The 22,121-nt window shown below is 39.6% G+C and overlaps 1 protein-coding gene, 1 long non-coding RNA gene and 1 gene segment (V, D, J or C); 1 reads left to right on the forward strand and 2 right to left on the reverse strand.

The window, feature by feature from the left end:
• Positions 1-3,960, forward strand: part of LOC120714171 — a 514,712-nt gene extending 510,752 nt beyond the window's left edge. Inside the window, exon 3 of the long non-coding RNA XR_005691358.1 lies at positions 3,214-3,960. This is a non-coding gene — a long non-coding RNA (uncharacterized LOC120714171). The remainder of the gene's footprint in view (positions 1-3,213) is intronic.
• LOC120713955 (immunoglobulin mu heavy chain-like) overlaps positions 1-22,121 on the reverse strand; it is a 539,092-nt gene that overhangs the window by 515,993 nt on the left and 978 nt on the right. The window lies entirely within an intron of this gene.
• Positions 15,427-16,161, reverse strand: LOC120713994. The segment is given in 2 exon segments: positions 15,427-15,786; positions 15,875-16,161. Coding segments are annotated over 2 exon segments (459 nt in total).

The raw sequence follows: 22,121 nt of genomic DNA on the forward strand, positions 1-22,121 counted from the left end.
AGGGTCACAGAAATGAGAGTCTAAAAGGCACAAAGACAGAATACATAGAGGTTGTGTCCAAATTCATGGGCTGCATCCTCCTGAGGACCCGGCCTTCGCGGTCTACGTGGGCCGGGTCCTCAGAAGGTCGGGTAGGCCGGAAGTAAACGGCTGTGAAATTGGACGGTCTAGCCTTGTGATTAGCGTCACCGCTGTCTCGGTGGAGTTCAATAAACTCAGCCGTCTGCTCCTTGCTATCTAAAATATAACAGGACACTGGCGTAAATTCTCGACGGCTCACACGTTGTTTAATCAGTTTTCTGTTTGACGTTAGTTCAGCTGTGTAAAAACCAAGGAGGAACCCACCCGAGGATTAATAAAGTTTTATTTTATCTAATCTAATCTAATAACTTTAATCTCAGCCAAACCGATTTACTCATGAACATATAAAACACTGAAAAAAGCCCAACAATAACATTTTAAGTGACTAAGTGACTTATATATTACGTTTAACCCGAGCAGCGAAAGTCCGCGGTGATCTGAAAATGATGTGCCGGGAGTTGTGCTGTTCTCGGCCGCATCAGTGACCCTCGAGCTCCCGGCTAGCTATCGAGCTGGTGGGTAGCAGACGTCTCCGAAAACGTCGAGGCACTTTTGCAAATATGTGATATCTTGATAAACCGAGCAGATATTTGATGTTTACACAGCTACTTTCTCGCCTGAAAATATGTTAAACGTTTATTTTGTGACCCAGAAAGATTAGTATGAGTAATTTTAAAACTTAGTAGCGGTCGCCATTGTTGGAAACTGGAGTTTGGCTGGGCCGCGCTATGAATTCTGGGATATGGTAGGCCACGAAGGACACACCCGACCCATCCTTCAAATTCGGGGAAAAGGAGGACGCATTTGTCGGCTGCATTCGGAGCAGTCTACGAATTTGGACAGCCCTCAGCGCGTCGCTGTGACATAATCGGTCTACAAATGCGGCCTCAGGAGGATGCAGCCCATGAATTTGGACACGACAAGCGACTACAACTGCAGGAATTGAAGGCACTTTGACATGCATAAGGGAGTGAAGAAAATAGGTGGACCACAATCATAACAGGTATTGAGCTTAACTGGGTGGGAAAACTGAAGTGAAGAATCTGTGGAAATACTGAACTTGCTTTAAGTGAATCTTTGTAGTGTGTTGCAGATCCAGTATGTGCCATTCCAATCCACTCCAGTCCTTTCCCTGCAGGCTGTCTGATCCAGGCTGTGTAGTAGCTCCCCACAGAATAAGAGACCTGACAGGTGATGGTGAGATGCTGACCTGGCTGCTCAATCACAGAGGGTGTCTGTGTCAGCTGTTCACACTTCATACCTGTTTAAAAAGAAAATGTTTTGTGACAAATTACAGTTTGTTACAAAAAAATACTGCTGAATGTTAAAGAGACTCACATGAAATGGCTAAGAGCAATAACAGATCTACAGAAAACATGTTTTTTGATGAACATACCATGATGTGAACTCCATGCCACAGTCTGAAGCGTTTATAATAACAGAGGAAGGCAATGAGTTTGCATACCAAGGCATAAAGCATTCATTAGGATCTAAATAAAGCCTGATGAAAAAACTGCCTCTTTTGGACATTATGAAAACATGTCTGGGTAATGTACATATGAGATTCTAATTTCATAACTCACTCAGATGTAAGGCATAAATTTAAAAAGAGGACTTGTGTTTACTATTTTTATTGTGTATTTAAGTTTAAGTCCAAGGATTAAAGGTGAAAAAGCACTATGAGTATTATTTCTGTTAATGTTATACTTGACTGCTGTTACACACACAGACATACACTCAGATACTTGCTGTACTTCAGAAATAATAAAATTAAATCTTTAGTTTGCTGTAAACAGTATAAACGATAGCCTGAAAGAAACATTTAAAAGAGACTCCAATCCCATTTTCTTCAGAGTCACTGTATCCAGTCCAGTCACTGTGGTTCTCGAGCATGGTACCAAATAGAATATTACTTTTTCAAACTGTTTGTCTGCAGATACATCTGCTGTTTGCTGTTGTCTCTGGAGATGTAAAAACAGCCTTGAGCCAACTGAGAATAGCATGTGTTAGTAACCTTTCAGTAAAATGGCAAGTCCAAAAGGACCAGACTAGATTGCCACTCATTGGCAACTGCTGAATGTAAATCCAGAACCTGTACATGTTAATCTTTCAGATTCTGCAGGCACTAAGCACTGATTCTATCAGGGTCTCACCATCAACACCTGTCAAAAACTGAAAATAGTCCCTTGCTGTAAGCTGGTCCGTTTTTACTTTCAAATTAAAATCAGAATCAGTAAAACGCTTTATGTATTATTTCACGTTTTAGCGCTGACTTCTCACAGAAGAAACAGAATTCGAATAAACTTGCGAAAAATGTTCTCATCATTATAATTTATTTCTTTGTTATTAAGTAATTATTCATTGTTTAATCATTCTTTGGTGGATCAAACATGTTTGCTTCAACCCTTCTATATTTTAAAAGACACACATGGATTTTTCAGCCTTCTTAATTACATTTACAGTATTTAATCAGAATGGTTTCTGAAATTTACTGTTGACTATTAATAATTTATTTTGAACCTACAGGACTGTAGGTTGTGTGAGTCTGATCGTGTGAGTAGCTTGTGTGTGCAGAGGAACTGCTCTTCTTTGGGATGAATAAATCTCAAAGAAGGGATTTATTCATCCCAAAGAATCTGAGTCCAATAGGAACATTAACCCCAAACTGGAAGAGTGGCTCCTTTAACCACTCATTCTATTAAATTCTCCTGTATCATTTTCTCGGTTTAGTTCCCATAGTTTGAAGATTTAGTTTCTTTTGTATTTTGTGTTCAGGCTTTTGTACGTAGGTTTCAGCCTAACAAAAAGCTCATCTTTTGTGAAAGCTCTCTTGCCTCTAAATGCCTGCAATCGACTCCCCATTCACACTGTGTATGATCATCCCGAAAACCTTGAAAGTTCTCTGGTTTTATAAAATACCTAAAAAAAAAACAAAAAAAAATAACACTTAGAATCTCCACACATTCAAACAATTTACCATTGTTGTAATGTCACTCAGGTACTAAAAGTTACTGTTAATGATTTTCAGCTTACCTGTGTTTCCAGGCTCATCATTTGCTTACAGTAAACTAAGTCACATGGCTGTTTCAGTGTTTTTGTACAGCTGTTCTTCTGTTTTCTGTCACTGTGCAGTGACGGGCACAGAAGTAAACAGCTGAATCATCAGCTGTCAGACTCTTGATCTCAAGGTACTGTCTGCTGCTGGAGTCTTCTTCAGTCATGATGAAACGACTTTGAAAAGAACTGGCATAGCTAGGAGAATTATTGCCTGTGCTCATATACCCAATCCACTCCAGAGCTCTGCCTGGCCTCTGTCGTATCCAGTGAATATTGTAGCTTGTCAAGCTATAACCAGAAATGATACATAACATCTTTACTCTCTTTCTCCAGGTCTTTTCACCTCAGAGGGAGACTGATCCAGTTTGATCTCACTCCAAACTCCTGTAAGTAAAAATCAAAAAGTGTGATGATCATGAATCTGATTTATGTTCATGTTTTAAAGAATAAATACTTTTCCTACCTTGGAGAAAAAGAAATGAATAATAAAATCCAAAGAATCGTACATTCCATAATTCAGAACACTTAATTATCTGAGTGTTTGTATAGTTAAAAAGTGTCCAAGATGTTGGTTGAGAGTTTGATGTGACATGTAAATAAAGAAGCTACTTTGCATAGACATCCCTCTACATAAACCATTTCTTATTAAAAAAAATTAGACAATGCCATACAATACTGTGAGTCATCTCTGTTTTCTACGTCCAATAATCTGCACATAAGACATGAACACTATTTCAAAGTCTCACTCCCACTTTTTGTACTGACGAAGTGTTCTCACTGGGATTTATTGCACATTTTCTTCTAACACAAGTTCTTTTAAAACAAATGATGCCATTATGTCTTATACTTATAAAAAATAGCAGTATGTAAGAACTATTAACTAGAGATGGACCGATGCGATATTATGTATCGGTATCGGTCCGATACTGACCTAAATTACTGGATTGGATATCGGAGAGAAATAAAAAATATAATCCGATCCATTAAATATCACAAAAGCACCTCACAAAACTAGCAATGTAACCCAGCTCATAACCTTAGCACGTCGGAGCAGTGTGCGTCTTGTGATAGAGCGGCTGTGGCATGCGAGACCTGTCGGCGGTCTGGTTGAGCATTTGGAGCCTCGCTAAATGCTGCCAAACCAGCATTTCATCTCGGGGAAAGCTATCCCAGAGAAGTAAAGCAAGTGTGTAAGTTCATCTCTGAATGTTTGTAAAGCATTCCCACGTTAAGCTTAACAATACAGTATATATAGCAATATATGGAGCAACTGCCTCTTCTCTCTCTCCCTCTCCTGTTGCTACTTCAATCATGAAACTGATCAATAATCAGCTGATCGGCTTTTCTGCCGCGAGTCCGTCTCTCTTCTTTGTTTTTGGCCCACTTTGCGCCAGAAAGAGAAAACCAGCGGCTGAACAACAGCAGCACGTTTAAGCTTGATAAGCTGTTGTTAGAATTTATTTAATATTACTTTCTACACCAGGATCCTTTTCTAAGTAGCTGACAGCTGGTAACTGTGCAGGGGCGGGTCTAGCATGGTTTTGCCAGAAATCCATTATTGTATATAGTAACTATTAAGTCAAATGTATAACCTAGAAAACTACAGTACTTTTTCCTTTGCAATTCTGTTGAAGAGAGATGTTGAATCTATTTAATTATTGTAGAAAAATTATTGGCTTCCGTGCATTTTTTTTTTTACACGTGCTTTAAATTAAAGTTGATTATGTCAATTAAGCATTATGAGGGTGGGGGTGGTTCCTTATTTTTTTGTTTTTTGCTGGGAGTTGGCATTTATTATACCATTTATTAGTTAGGTTGTTTAATATTTCCACTAAGTACTCTACTAACTACTAAAATACCAGAATAGGGAGGATGGAGTAGGTTTAAGTTTATCAGATTGATCAGTGTTGCTGAACTTTGAAATATTTTGCGTGCAGTGTATTTTTTGCATACAGGTTTAACAGAATAGCATTGGTGGGTTTTTTTTAAAAACTTGATTATGAACTTATACAAAATGCAGCAAGATATTAAAAAAAATATTTTATTGATAATGAAATACCCTATATCGGATTTATATCGGTATTGGCAGATATCCAAATTTATGATTTCGGTATTGGACATAAAAAAGTGGTATCGTGCCATCTCTACTATTAACAAATGTTTTTAAGCCAGTCACTTACTCATAGTTATGTATTTAGTCTTTCCAGACTAATTTCAATTGAGCATTATTACTTCATATTGAAATAATAACTTTTTTTTCTCTTTTGCATGTGAAGAGTAAAATCATTGAAGTCAAATGGATACTTGAAGTTTTTGTGCAGCTGTTCCTCTGTTCTCTGCCTCTGTGTTTTTACAGGCACAGAATGAAAGAGCAGAGTCTTCTGCTGTAGTAGTAGTTATATATGTACATATGATAATACTTCTAAAATAAAATCTATAGAACTGTCAGTCTCTTTTCCTCACACTTTTCTCAGTGGAATTCACTGTTTATTTCACCTTCTAATCTCAATCAGATCCTTTCGAAACAATTAATTGATTTTAAAAAAACAACAACAGAAAACAAGAACTTATTGTCTTTTTACATCGCATTAAATATATAGTTTTAAAGGTCCAAATATTCCCTGCTGATGGTAAAAAGAGGATCTAATTTTTGTATGGCATTTCAACTGCTTTCTCTCACTGTGTCTCTCGGACACAGTAATAAACTGCTGTGTCTTCAGTCTTCAAACTGTTCATCTGCAGATAGGTTCTAGAGATGGTGAATCTACCCTGGACTGTCAGGGAGTAATAGTTGGGATAACCCAAAGTGCCTATGTAAGCAACCCACTCTAGTCCTTTTCCCGGAGCCTGTCTGACTCAGACCATAGGGTAGCTGCTGAATGTGAATCCAGAGGCTGCACAGGTCAGTGTGTGGGATTCTCCTGGTCTTTTAGTAACTGGTTCAGATTGTGTCAGAGTCTGACCATCAACACCTGTCAGAATAGGACAATAGTTACATGCTGTAAAATTGTTTATCCTTGAAAGACAAATTTGATTCAGCATCAGTGAAAGGTCTCACCTGCCCATAAAGCAATAAAAAGAAGCATTCCTGTTTTTATGGCCATCATGTTAAACTGTGTGAACAATTGTCTCTGTCAACCCCTCTGCAGCTAAAGTAGGTTTAAGACATCCAGGTTTTGCATTGACTCCTCCTCACAGGGTTTTTTTAACAATGCTCTTGTTCTACAAACCCCAAGCTTTTATTAGATTACAGGTACCAGCTACATGGCTACAATGGCTTATTTTTTTAATGTAGCTTCTCACTGTAGCTTCTCACTGTAAACGTTTTATTATTGTATGTTATAATTGCTTTTTATAATTGAGATTATTTACTATCATTACATTCAATTGCATTTTGGTTTCTCTCTGTAAAATTTAAATGAGAAATTTTAATCACAATACAGACAGTAAGAAAAGCTTGACATTTATATTATGGTCTTTTTTTTCATAGTTTTCAGGTTCAAGCACATGTGTGAGTGTGAGCATACGTTGTGTCACATAAGACCTGTTTATATTTGCAGTGTGTGTAAACAAAATATTAATATTAATTAATGTAAAAAAAAAATTATATTAATACTTTGAAATCAAATTATAAAATGATTTTTTTTAAGACTGCCTGTGCTCATATACCCACATCCACTCCACTGCTCTTCCTGGTCTCTGTCATATTCAGCCAATATTGCAACTCCTTGGGCTATAGCTCATCCTGCAGATTATTGTTTAATGTTCAAACAGACATGTCTACTGGAATACTGGCTGTTAGGTAAGAGAAAAAATCAGCATCAAATGCTCCCATAATCAGATGTCTATCCTAGGAGCTACTGTTTTTGTTCACTTTGAAGATTATTATTCATTATTCATTCTCCACACTGACCAGCTGAGTCACTGAAATCAAATAATAGTTACAGACAAGCACAACCACACTATAACTTTGCAAATGTAGGATGATCCGTGACAATGACATCTTCAACCATAACTTTGTGAATGTCTTCATCACAACTGTACATGATGAAATGCTGTAATAATTTGTTGATTGGTTTGTTGTTTAGAAGTATTAGATAGTGACATACTTATCAGTAATCTATACTATAAGTGATAATGATAATGTGTGTTTTATTGATTTTTAAAAAGGATATACGTTCTTATTTTTTAGTGTGTTGGAAATTGTGTTTATGTTGTCTTTAATGGGGTTAAGTCTGTTCATGGGCATGCCAAACTCTCTGTTTTGATGATGAAGCTAGTGTGAGTTTAATGGGAGCTTCTCAAAAATGGTCAACATATCTGATTTAATTTGTTCACTGACTTTTGCTAACTTAACGATACAACAAAATTGTTGCTATACATTTGAAACCTAGATCCAAACAAGGTGACACTGGGCAAGAGATATTGTGTTACTATATAATGATGGCATTTTTTTTTTACCATGAACTTTAAAAATGTTGGACAAAGACCCTGAGTTTAGCAAATATTCCCTGTGTTGGGAAAAAGAGGAAGTAGTTTTTGTATGGCATTTCTATTGCTCCCTCTCACTGTGTCCCTCGGGCACAGTAATAAACTGCTGTGTCCTCAGTCTTCAAACTGTTCATCTGTAGATAGAGTTTATTGCTGGAATCATCTCTGGAGATGGTGAATCTACCCTGGACTGACTGGGAGTAAGATGTAGCATAACTATTACTTGAAGTGTGTATAAAAGCAGTCCACTCCAGTCCTTTTCCAGGAGCCTGTCTGACCCAAACCATCCAGTAGTCTCTGAATGTGAATCCAGAGGCTGTGCATGTCAATCTGTGGGATTCTCCAGGTCTTGTAAACACTGATTCAGATTCTGTTAGAGTCTGACCATCAACACCTGGTAAGACATAGACAAATAAATAAATAAATAATGAACTATTCTCCAAATAATTAATGTTAAATCAAGAACAGGGGAAATCCTCACCTGCCCACCAAATAACTGAAAGGAGCAGTCTTGTCTTGTAATCCATGATACAGTACTACAAAGTGCCCAGAGTTGTCTGTTATCTTCTCCAACAGATGGATAAGTAGTGGTGGAATATGTTTGTTTTGCATAGACTCCGCCTTACTTACTGAGGAGTTTTCACAATTTTTCAAGTGACTTTGTCAGACAGGTTAACCTCATATCTGAATTTCACTCCAAATAAACTTGTTCAGGCACTATAATTCTGACTCAGAAAACACAACCATCAATAACACACTGACCCAAAAACATTAACAGCTGGAAGTGAAGCTGGTTATAAAGCAATGTAAATGTATCTTTGTGGTTTGAATAATGTGAGAGATAAATCAGTATTGCAGTTCTGCTGTTGAAAGAATGATGGTTTAATCTGCAAACACCCCTACTGGCTTTGTGAAATAACTGGAAGAAGAAGGATAACAATGAGTGCAATAGAAAATGAACCTGTCACGGCTGGAAGCCAAAATATGGAGTGGACCCAAAAACAGATTCAAGCCGAGAAACAGAACTTTGACATGAACAAGGGTTTTATTTACAACAACGTGACGATACAAGATGATGAAGATAGAAACTGTGAAATACAACAACTGTGAACTAAGAGCAAAGTGAGACATGCTATGACCTATGAATTCAGAAGGTGGCATGGAGCACTATTTACAAGGACTTTGCCACGTTGTTTAACTAGATTGCCACAGAACATGAACGGTGGTCGACGGGACTTGGCGAGGGGCACAGTGGTACGAGAGAGGGTGGTGGAGAGGCATTGGTTGCAGGTGGGGTCATGCAAGAGGGAGGAAGCAAGATGAGGCCTGGGTGAGTCCAGTGGAATAGTGATCCAGGATTCCAAAGCAGAGTAGGCAGGGAGGCAAGTAGGTGAGACTGGAGAACACAGAGTTTTACCAGCGATTGGAGCACAATGGAGTCCAGCGTCCAGGTGAGCAAGGCTATTGCAAGTTTGTATTGTGAGTCAGGAAACAATTGGGAAGACAAGAACACTAAGGTGAGTACAGAGAACAATGAGCACTGCAAGAGACATGGGGCCAAACACTAATGTGGGTTAGCAGACAATCTGGCGATGGCTGGTTGTGGACGCTGGTCTTAAATATAGCTGGCTTAATCAGTCTCAGGTGGCACTCTGGGGAGGAACAGGCACTGTGTAAATTTATAATGACTCACCCAGACTATGACAGAACCTAAAGACATGCATAGTAGCTGATGCATCTCATTGCAAAGATGCTTGCAAAATATTTTTTGTTTTTTAGAAGAGACAACAGGGCACAGCTGTCAGACATCAAAAAAGAATTAAAGAGAGCAAATGATTGCTTTTATTCAGGTACTAGGTGGCATCACAATGATTGAAGCAGGTACTTAAGTGGCAAAGTAATCTGGAGGATTGCGGTTGGATGTGAGAGTGACTGTTTATCCATAGCAGAAAGGAAAGGATTGTAATAACTATTAGATTTTTATGACTGAACAATGTGACTTCTATTTTTTTTGTTGTTGTTGTTGTTATTTAGTTTTAGAAAGTATGTGCCATCCAACAGATAACATCACTGACACAGTCTAAAACAGAAGATTCTTTAGGTTCACTATTTTGGAAGCTGTTTTTAAGTATAGCACTTTGTTTTCACATAGCAGAGAAAAGAGCCATTGTGACACTCATAATTCATTGTAGGGAAAGCATGATGAAAGAAAACCTAAAATTGAATAATGCAGTATACTATAGTTAGTATGAAATGAAGATAATGACACACTGACTCTCTTTTTAAAATGCTGCATTTGGATGTAAATTAATTAAACTCACACTCTCTCCTCTGTCACCTGCCAAACGGTCACTGGTTACCAGCTTCTGTGCTGTGCAATGCTGATTAGGATCTCTGAAAGATGGTATTTACAAACATAAAAGCAAAGACTTGGGTAGAAATCAGTTTTACAGAAACTATTGATGAGTTCCTTCTGTTCATTTTTTGATTGTTTTAGTAACTTGCTTGGAGATGCAATGAAAAGAGTGTCACATTTTTTCAGATAAGATGCTCCTGCACACACATTTTAATAATAATAGAAAAACAAATAATATTGGTGATTTTTCTATAGTGTTTAATGTTGCTAACACAGATTAAAACTAGGAGTGCCATCTTCAAGGGCTTTTTGTAATACATTATGATATTGTTTTTAGCCACACTTTGAAACGATGTTTTGAAAATTATGTGATTTTTTTTTCAAACATAAGTTATTTATCCTTGTTTAGATACAGGTGTGTGTGTGTGTGTGTGTGTGTGTGTGTGTGTGTGTGTGTGTGTGTGTGTGTGTGTGTGTGTGCAGAATATATTAAATGCAACATTTATTATTCATCTATTGTTTTACTTTCTGTACCTGTTTTCTATAGTGGTGTCATACAAATGTACTTTACTTTATTTTATTTTATTTATTTTTTTTTTTTGCCTGTCCCGTTTGGCTCTTTTGCCATCAGAATTGTTGTCTAAAGGCAAACAAAGATGCCCAACGGATTTACTTTACCAAATTGACCATCCCAGCCTTGCCGTAATGGTCCATTTGATTCACCTTTTATTGTTTATTTTATTTTCACTTACTGAATACGGGACAGACTTGACTGGGGAAAAGAAGGGGAGAAAGAAAGAGGGAAAGAGAAACAGCTGAGAAGAGGGACGGGGAGAAGGGCAAAAAACAAAAACCAACAGAACGGGCAGAGAAAAAAAAATGCATATATCAATCACCTGGATCACCTGCTGAGAAAGAAAAAAGAAAACAAGCAGAAGAGAACAAGAGTAATAGCATAAACAACATCACAATGATATATGGGAATATGACAGTAAATACTAAATATTAAACATTATTGTGCAGCACATAAGATCAACAGAACACAGCGTGCTTTGAGGTAGGAGCCAAAAACGGTGTAGTTTGTGGGTGTGATCACCCGTGTGTACACCTGTGAGCATGGACGCGCTTGTTTTTTTTTTTTAAAAGGTTCCTTCATGTAATAATCTGCTAGAGGGTGTGGGGGGGCCACAGCCCCGTCCTCCAGGGCATGAAGCAGGTATGGAGGAGATCAAAACTCCAGACATCCAGAGGCCCCCAGAACACAAGAGACCAAGGAAGACCAACAGAGGGGCAGCCGCGCCATTGTCCCAGAAAGAGCTGAGGAGAGTCCCAGATGAGGGCTTACTCAGCAGCCGCGGAGCAGAAGCCAGGGGGAGTTGCAGTGACGCGCCCGTGAGCTCCGCCGGCAGCCAGCCGCGCCTGAGTGACCGAGCCCCAGGCCGAGAGGCCGGGGGCACCCCACCTCCGAAGTGGCCCGAGCGAGCCCCAGGCTCCAGGCCCCGATAAGCGGCCGCCAAGGAGTGAGCCGGTGTGTACCTGGACGCCCATCCCCGGACACAAAGAACCACCAACGCACCGATGTCTGAGGGAGTCCGCCACTGGCAGGGGAAGTGGTGGTAGGGGGAGATAGGCCTCCAAACCTTGGAGGGCCTGAGATGTCCCCAGAGAGGGGGCGCCTGACACCCAACCTGACATATAGACACAGACATACAGGCACACACAGATACAAACATCCATTCCCACCCTCATGCTCTCATATGCACTTACTCCACACTCAACAAACGTGGAGACAGACAAAGAGACGCTGTACACACGATCACACTCCCCAAGCGTACTCTACAAACCGGGTCTAGGTACCCTTGCCCCTGGAGGGGGGAACTGCACCCAGACCCAGGTGATGTTACCCTTTTCCCTGCGGTGGGGAGAGGCAGACCGCCCCGACTCCGCAGCAGCAGGAAGACCCCACACTCCAGACCGCAGTCGGACGGCCAACTCCTCCTCCTAGCCCCCCCGCTCCAGCAGGTCGCAGAGAATGGGGGTGAGAGAAGACTCCAAACCTCCCTCCACCCGCTCATTGTAGTGTTGATGCATGTGTGTTCTAAGGTGCATTTAAAACCCAGGAGGGCATGGAGCTACCTGCCAGAGAGCAGCAGGTAAGCGCATGGTCCCTCCTGCTAGCCCTCAATGTCTACGTGTATTTAAAATTGAGAGGTGGGCAACGACGCCAGGGGTGGGGTGTACACCCTGATGGTACTTTGGATTCCGTGTATCGTGCCCACCCCCAAGATCCTATATGTATGTGTAATGAGAGTGTGAGTAATGTGAATGTCTAAGTTGTGGGATAAAATTGAGGCAGAGGCAGCCAGAAGGGGACAGAGGGGGGGGGGGGGGGGGGTAGCCTCCTCTGCACCCTGGTGACATACCCCTACTCCAAGGTCCTGCATGTGTGGGTGGTTGTGGTGGAGCGGGAAGAGGGAGGCAGCTGGAGATGAGGAGGGAAGGAAGGGAGGGGCAAGTGACCCCTCCCTGGGGCCAGCTCCCCCGCTAACCCCAGTAGGCACCCCCATACTCCGCGACCCGCCAGGGAAAGGGGGCCCAGGCCCATCCAGACCGGGACCCAGTGCAGCAGCGCCTCCCGGCCCCACAGAGCCCGGGACAGTCCACCCAACCCCACCACAGAGAAAACTGCACCCACCCCACCATCCACTCATCTTCCAGACTACATAAGACAATAAACACCCAGGCTGAGATCTTCCTCCACCTCTCCTGTATCTCCCCCTCCTGCAGAGGGAGCTCCTGAGGAGAGGAAAGCTCCTGCAAGATGTGACAATCTCCCCTACCAGTTGAAGAGCCCCCCAGGTGGCTCGATGCACCGGCGGCACCCTGCTCCAGGGCTGGGCCCCCATGCACCCACCCGCCCACAACCCCGGCAACACACCAACCAGGACCCAAGCCCCCGAGGCCCGATCCGGGTCCCAGCCCAGAGACGGAGCGCCCCCAGAACCTCACGCCCATCCCAGACCCACCCAGGGGCAGCCAGTCTACCAGGTCAGTAACCCACGTCCGTCAGCACAGACCCTCCCCTAGCCCCGCTGCACGCAGCCGCGAGGAAACAGTCACCTGAGAGCCAACAGAGCCCCTAACCGGACATGACCGCTACCCCGGGTTGAGCCCCCCAAGGAAGATGCCTCCGGGGAACCCCCCGATGCCCTAAGCCTGTCCCTACCCCCATACCAATCACAACAGTGAAGGCGGGACCAAACTATGACCCCCCACCCCCACTAGGTGATGGAGCTGATCAAAGGAGCCCAGAGCAATTGATCTGATTTGGTGGCAGAGGCTGTATCAAGACTAATGTAATCTAATAGATCATTTCTATATTGGTTAGAATTAAGATTATTTTTATTTTTCCAGTTCATGAGGACTGTTTTCTTGGCTATGCATAGGGCAGTGAAAACCATATGGGCGATATTCTTTTCTGAAGTGACATTATCTAAGCTGCCCAACAAACACACTAAGGGGGAAGTTGGAATGTTACATTTCAGACACTTCGATAAGTCTTCACATATCTCGTACTTTACTTTAGCAAATGTGTTACAGGTTTTAACAGCAACATTTATTCATACATTGTTTTACTTTCTTATTTACTTTTTATAATATCAAATACAAATGCAAATACACTTAGCTTTAATTAAACATGATTTGGAGATTTTTGTGGACAAACCTTTTGTTGTTCTCTCTGTTTGTAAATGCCAGACACAAAAAAACAGAGCTGCTTTGAAACTTTAACATATTCACTTCTTGTTTAGTAAAACAAGAAGAAAATAAGTTTTTTTTTGAAAAGGCAGCATTTACAATAACTGAAGGACTGTTGAATTTACTCTATTGTTGCTCGAAACTAATAACGTCAAAATTTAAATATTTTTTTTTAAAACAATTGATCATTTCTTGTGCATTAACAAATAATATAAATCCCAATGGAGGATGTTTACTAAAAGATAAACGATTCAATGGGCCTTCTTTTTTCCTTAGAAAAAATTTAAATGTATTTGTGCAGTTGTACTGCTAACAGACGAGATTGTGTAGTATGTAAACTTTGGTTTGTTGTTTCTGGTTTGCCTAAAGTACCCTTGATTTTTTCGGTTTCTGCAGATGTGTGAGAACGAAGTTCTAACGTGATACTATAGGGAAATAACTTCTGAGGAACTGAAACTGTGTGTGAAAGCACGGTAGCCTTATGAGCTAATGAATATGCATGTGACCAGAGACAAATAAATATGTTAAGTTATTTATTTATTTGGTTATTTTTGTTATGTTTGGCTTGTTGTAAGAAGAAACTGATGGTGAATTCAAAGCTGTGCAGTTTAATGCATGCAGTCCTCCAGGTCTTGTAACCACTGATTCATAAACGGATTGTATAAACTACATAATTTAAATGAAATGGATTTGAACTGTTGTCCAGTTTGGTGAGCCTGTGTCCTGTGTGTAGCCTCAGCTTCCTGTTCGTAGCTGGAGTGGCACTTGGTATGGCCTTCTACTATTACCCATTTGCTTAAAGGCTGAATATCTTGTACCTTCAGAGATGTTGTAATGCAGGAGTGGGCAACTCCAGGCCTCGAGGGCTGGTGTCCTGCAGGTTTTAGATATCACCTTTGGTCAACACACCTAAATCAAATGATTAGTTCATTACCAGGCCTCTGGAGAACTACAACACATGTTAAGGAGGTAATTTAGCCATTTGAATCAGCTGTGTTGGATCAAGGAAACATCTAAAACCTGCAGGACACCAGCCCTCGAGGCCTGGAGTTGCCCACCCCTGGTGTAATGAGTGGTTACAGCGAAAGCATTTTGCCTTTCTATCAGCTCCATTTGGCAATAGGCTCTGACTACCAGCATCAACAATGCACTGTTACCTAGAGAACTGCCACTCACTGGATAGTTTCAATTTTCCACTTCAATTTGGCCATGAGGCCCATGGGTCCACTTCAATTTTTGTGACAAAATCAGATGGAAGTAGGAATGTTGGTAACGCTTTCTAATGATGTCACACTATTAGCATCAGTAAGGTATTGATAAGGTATTAACAAGTGCATACATTATCGTTTATATATCATTACTCCTCCTTAATATGTCATTTATACAGATGTGTTTATCCATCTGTTACTGTTAGACCATCACTATCACTGCTGTACACTGCTACTACATTATTGCTAGTAATAATAATAATCATAATAACATATCTGTATTTATAAGTTGCATACTAAGGAGGAGTAATTCTTTATAAATAATAATTTAAGCACTTGCTAATAACTTACTAATACCTGATTAATGCTTAATAGATGTGACATTATTAAAAATTTAATTTGAATTGGTCTATTGTATGTTGTTTGCACTGCACCTTGCCACCATGACTGTAAAGTCTGTAAATACATATGTGCATATGAGTTAAGATGAATTCAGTAAGATTTTGTACAGCTGCTAAGCCAACTTTAATCACTGTGAGTCTCGAGCACAATAATAAACAGCAGAATCTTCAGTCTTCAGACTGTTCATTTGCAGATACACCTGCTGTCTGCTGTCGTCTCTGGAGATGGTGAACCGGCCTTGAACTGACTGAGCATAGTAACTGTTGCCACCGTCATTTCTGACAGTGGAGACCCACTCCAGCCCTTTTCCAGGAGCCTGTCTGACCCAGGCCATCCAATTGCTGTTGAATCCAGAGGCTTTACAGGTCAATCTATGAGATTCTCCAGGCTGTTTTACTGCTGGTTCAGACTCAGTCAACGTCTGACCAAAAACACCTGTGAAAAGAAAACAAAAGAAGATGAAAAAAGATAGTCTATTTACAGCATCAGTAAAAACTGAGAACAATTATCCAAAGACCTTCACCTGCATAACATAGAGTTAGAAACAGCAGCCCTATTCTACAGTCCATCATGTTAAACTTAATGTCCACTGCTCTCTGTGGCCCATTGCAGTCAGAGAAGTAAAGGTGAAGGGCACCTTTGTTTTGCATTGGCTCCTCCTTGAGGAAGGACATAATTAAAGTGAAGGCGGTAAAGGTTTCCCATATTGTGTGTTGATAGTGGCATTAAATATTAGAAAGTGACTCGCTGAATACTATCCTTTTACTCCTCAGTTACACAACTAAGCAACAAATACAGCAATCCATTAATCACAGTGACAATTATGTACAATTATGCTTCTGATTAATACTGACAATACTGCTTTTTTTTTATATATTTTTTTTTTCCATTTTTAAAAATGTCATCAATTCAGGGTCCATGCTCACATGAGCTGCTAGCCAGGTGTAACAACATACATATATTTGCCTAGTTTGGCATATCATTTTAAAAAGTAGTGATTTGTGTCACAAACTTTTTTGACTGCCCCCACAAAATTAAAAAGAGTTTTTTTGGTATTAAAGCCACTTTCATACACCTGAAAATGCAATTGAACAATTGACTGACAACCAATTCCATGGCTAGATGGAGCCTGTTGTGGCTCATGTTATTTCATGAAAAATGAAAAAGAAATAATGTCTAAAGTCCATTCAAACTCTTCCCCGCCACCACGAGCCTGTCTCAACTCCTGTCTCCACAACATTCTTTATTCTTCAGCTTCCAACATTTATTGCTTAGCTCTGTCTTCACTTGCTTCCTATTATTGATGTCCAAAGTGTGGTTATGATCTAATTCTGCCTCGTTACATTCCCCCTGACATTGCAACCTCATATCTCTTTCAGATTGAACCTTCTGCATAAACATTGTGGTCCAACTCTCTTCGCCTTTTTCCACTCTTATATGTCACATTATGTTCATCCCTCTTCTTAAAGCGTGTTCACTACAGCCATTTTCATCCTTTCTGCAAAAACCCACCACTACTAGTCTTTCACCTTACCCATCCAACACTTCATCATCACCTCTGTTCCTTTCATGTAGGCTACATGTCCACTGAAGTCCACTCCAGTCATCATCTCCCTTGCTGGGGTATCATCTATCACTCACATCATTCCCCTCTAACTGGCATCAAATTTCTGAGGCATTTTAGTGGCCATTTCTATACTGTTAGGGATCTATTGACACCTGTTATTTGGCAAGCTCTTTTTAGCATTTGCAGTTTTGCATCCAAAAAGCAAACAAAAAAAAAAGCCACCCTTAGAATTTTCAGATCTAGCAGCTGTGTGAAGACAAAGATGTGGTGATACTGTAAGAAGCAAAACTGCTGAGGAAATGAAACCATGTATAACTACATGCAAAAACATTTTTTATGCACAAACCAGAACTAGTCTTCTAACATGTCAAACATGTATGCAGTTTTCCTTTTTTGATGATAATACACATTTTAAGATTTTAGGTTACTTAATAAAAATTTAAAAAAGATCAAATGATATAACATGTGGACCCCCGCAAGGGACATTGGAGGAAAAAAAATTGTGACCCAGAAAGAGTAATATTAAAACTAAGTTGCTGCTGCCATTGTTGGAAACTGGAATTGGCTGGGCCGCGCTATGAATTCTGGGATAGACTGGGCCACGAAGGATACACCCAACTCATCCATCAAATTTGGGGAAATGAAGGACGCATTTGGAGCAGCCTTCGAATCTGGACAGCCTTTGTCGCCTAGCTGTGATGTATTCGGCCTTCAAATGCAACCTCCGAAGCATGCGGCCTATTTTGCGAGATCTTGCAAAAGCATTTTTATTGTTTTTCCCTAATGTCCCTTGCAGGGCTCCGTAATAACATAAGTGTGGATTATTTTATTAGTTAGAAGTGACAAATGATAATAATTCTTCCTCCTCAAAAGAAATGAGCTACATTTTCTTTTTTTATCATTAATAAGATCTTATTTAGAATTTTTTGTAGAAATCTCAGGTACTCAGGGCTGGCTTAGACAAGTGACACTGGGCTGGATCTTTCAATGGTTAGAGGTCAGTCACTGATGAAGGTGGAACAGGATAGTGATGTTGCACCCCCCACAAACCTGAATTGGATAAGTGGGAGAACATTTTGTGTTGTGGACATTTTAAATATGAGTTCCATGACCATTTTTGTTCCTACCAGAAATATTTTTACCATATTACTGTATGTATTGTCATCCAGATATAAACTATGCTGGATCATCTTCTTATGCTCTTCTGTGGCATTTTCAGCCCAGCTGCTATTTCTAAATGTCTTGTTACAATGTCCATTATGTCCTTGTACTTGTAGCCTTTGTGATACTTCTAGATCTCCTCCATTGTGTAAAAACAGCTGATTCAAGTCACAGAGAGACAAATCAGTTTAATAATGCAGGTGTTTAGTAAAGATTGTGTTGGTGTTCTGTGGTATTCTGCTCAGCTGACACGAAGTCTCTGTTGAAAGCTGATTTGTAAGACAAGATATTGATCCAATCTGTCCATTTAAGAAATCTGTTTTGCTGGTTGTGGGATTATTACACTGTTTTATGTTATATTTTACTCCTGATTTATAATGTGAATTATTATATTTTTGTAAGATGTCCTAGACTGCTCATTCATAAGAAGTGCTGTGTGTGTAAAATCATGGTTTTCTTTGTCTGAGCTGAGAAGACAGAACATGTGGTGCAAAATATTTCTCCTCCACCCTGACTGTGAGACAAAGGATGTGAAGCTTTAGGTTTTATAACCTGGGTGAGGGGTAGAAGCTACAAAAGTTTCTGCAACGGTCAGCCATGTGGAGATCTGCGGTGCGCTAGGCTGAGTGCACATCTCCCGCCCGGGTGAAGGTTGTATACAAAGATTAAGAGAATTAAAGAGTGTGAATTACTTTAACAGTGTTGTTTCTCTCCTTGGCCTGAGAATTAAAGAATCGGGAATTAACATGGTAGAAATACTGAACTTGCTCTTCAGCAAATTCCTAATGTTTGAGTCACTACTAATCCACTCCAATCCTTTTCCTGTAAGCTGTCCATTAGATTTCTGATTAGAAAAAGTTTTTTCTTACACTCACAAGGTGTTCAGTATAATTGTATCGTATCTCATTGTTACTACTCAACGCAAGGGCATCATGCAGTTTTACTATGGTGTGGAGCCTGTACAGCAACTAAAAGTCAGCAACCATCACTGTGAGTTTTCAGTCTTGTCCTGAACTGAGAAACTGTATTAGGTGCTCCCAAAAGGTTGATTCTGTTCATCTGGAAGTGGTGTTTTCAGTTGGAGAAACATTTCATCACTCATCCAAGTGACGTCTTGAATCTCAGCTGACTGCAGGTTTCCCCAACCTTATAAACAGTATATTTGTACAATAACTGAAACTAGCCTAATGAATGAACAATGGGCTGTGAGGCCAGTAATAGGGAAGTAATAGATAGGATAACTATAAAGTGCATAAAAGAGCAATCCCCTCCAGTCCTGTTCCAGGAGCATGTCTGACCCAGCTCATAAAGTAGTTGTAAATCCAGAGGCTGTGCAGGTCAATCTGATTCTCCAGGCCTTGAAATGAGTACTTCGGTGAACAGGGTCTGTGTGAGGCGTGACCAAAAAATTAGGAACTGGCAATGGTTCTTTAAAAACCAAAAACCTAAGATGGCCTGAAATGAGTCCAGAATTTAGCACCATTTCCTCCAATTAAGATGTGATTTAGTAGCTGGTGGATGGCCTGGATCAGACAGGAGACGGAGATGATACTAATGGCAGCACTACTCTCAGGCAGTACAAGGCAGGTTTACTGCCTTCATAGACAGCAGCAGAGAAGTGTTTTCTGCAGATGAACAACTGGAAGTCTGAAGATTCTGCTGTGGATTATTGTGCTCAAGAGCCACAGTGACTGGACTCAGCAGCTGCAAATAATCCTATTTGCAACGTATGTTTGGCTCCTCAAAAATACGTTGCAAATCCCAGTGAAGAAAACAAAATGAAAATTTTTTTTCAGATTTACATTTTTTTGAAATGTAAATATGTTATAAAGCTTGTACCTGATTCTCTACAAAATTCTGCTCGACTTATTTGGATTGTTTTGATGAATCCTAAGGGAGAACTGTGTGTTTATGTTTAGTTCCTGTTGTTTTAATTAAACTTTAAAAAGCAGTGAAACAGATTAACAGTACCCAATAATGCCAAAACACATGAATTAACTCATAAACTTGCTTTTTGCAGTTAAAGGTAACATGATGTACCTGTGACAAAATTTAAAAAAAAAAGTAATTTAATTGTATAAATTATATAAATTTCATACACATAAAAATAAAATATAGTTTTACATAATTATAGTTTAAAGGAAGTCACATAAAGGTTTTGAGTGTCACTTTTTACACAGTTGGGAAAGTGAATGTCTCAAAAATATTTTCACATGTTTTAAATTGAGTAACAGTTGTTGACTTCACTGCAGCAACAATTAAAGGACTAAATATATAATGTGACTGATTACATGAAGAATTCTTTTAACTGAGATTTCACACTGAATTTTCTATCATGATACTGAAACTGTTGTTTCTTAAATTTTATTCATAATATATTTACAATTTCTTGAGTGCTGAAATATTATCAGTGTCTCAAGTGTTTAAACTGTGACATTGTGCACATTCACTCATATTGCGACATTACAGTACACACTTTGCAAAACTCCAAACACAACTGTTTTATAAGTATGTCTAAGTTTTGGTTTTTTTTTTGTTTTTTTGTTTACATTTCTTGTCCTTATAGGAATGATGGTTTGTCAATGAATGACGAATGATAGATGTAAAAAGAAACGCCAAACTTAATCTTCCACATCCAAGACCTTTTCAATGTTTGGGTGGTTTGGTGCAAGGTTTTTATAACCTTTTGCAAAAGTAGTTTCTATTTTCAGAGATAATGATTAAATAATTAGAAATAAAAGTAACCATGGTAATGTAAACTGTTTTGAGAATTTGAATCCAGGAATAATAAATGAGCATAGCAGGGCAACTGCTTTTAGACTACTGTGTGCTATTAGTGTAAAAATGAAAGTGGTTTTTGTATGACTCTCATATTACTTCCTCTCATTGTGTCACGTCGAGCACAGTAATAAACTGCTGTGTCCTCAGTCTTCAAACTGCTCATCTGTAAATAGACTTTACTGCTGGAGTCATCTCTGGAAATGGTGAATCTACCCTGGACTGACTGGGAGTAATAGATAGGAGAACTGGCAGTGCTGATATAAGCAATCCACTCCAGTCCTTTTCCAGGAGCCTGTCTGACCCAGCTCATACCGTAGTTGCTGAATGTGAATCCAGAGGCTGTACAGGTCAATCTGTGGGATTCTCCAGGCCTTTTAACCACAGATTCAGATTCTGTCAGAATCTGTCCATCAACACCTGTCAAAAAATAAAATAAGAAAAGAAAATAGAAAAAGGAAAGAATATAAATGAATTGTTCTCCAAAAATAAGGGCATGTTAAATTAAAATCTGGGAAAATCCTCACCTGCCCACAAAATAACTAAAATGAGTAGTCCTGTCTTGTAATCCATGATACAGTACAACAAAAGTACCCAGAGCTGTGTGTCATTTTCTCCACAGAGGAATAAGTAGTGGTGGAAGATGTCTGTTTTGCATAGACTCCTCCTTACACGAATAGCCACTATTTTTCAAATGATTGCAAGAGTCAGACACATTTTTTTATAGTCTGTGTTACAAACATGATTTTTTGCTAAATATGTAATCTCATCTCTGAAACTCCCTCCAAAGAAGCTTGGAGGGAGTTTCAAGCAACAATTCTGACTCAGAAAACAAAAACAACCATCAAAAACACACTGACCTAAAAAAGATCTACTTTTATCTTTACAGTTTGAATAGTGTTTCAGATAAATCAGTTTTGCAGTTCTGTTGTTGAAAGGATGATGGCTTAATCTGCAACCTCCCCAATGGTTTTGTGACCATGATGGCAGAAAAAATTTGACTCATCAAAAAATCTGACTGCCACATGAGTGCAGAGCAAAATTATTGTCCCAATGGCAGGATTCAAACACTTTAAACATGATGAGAGATGAGGTTCTAAGGCTCATATCAGGATTATCACTTATGCTATGATGCTTGGTGCCAGAACAATATGTGCTTTATAAAGGATAAATAAAACCTTAAAATCAATTCTAAAACGTAAATGAATTTAATAGAACTCTGGATTCAGTTGGATGTGAGAATGACGCTTTATTCATAGCAGAA

Source organism: Simochromis diagramma, unplaced genomic scaffold (assembly GCF_900408965.1).
Source record: "Simochromis diagramma unplaced genomic scaffold, fSimDia1.1 OVJJ01000321.1, whole genome shotgun sequence".
NCBI lineage: Eukaryota > Metazoa > Chordata > Actinopteri > Cichliformes > Cichlidae > Simochromis > Simochromis diagramma.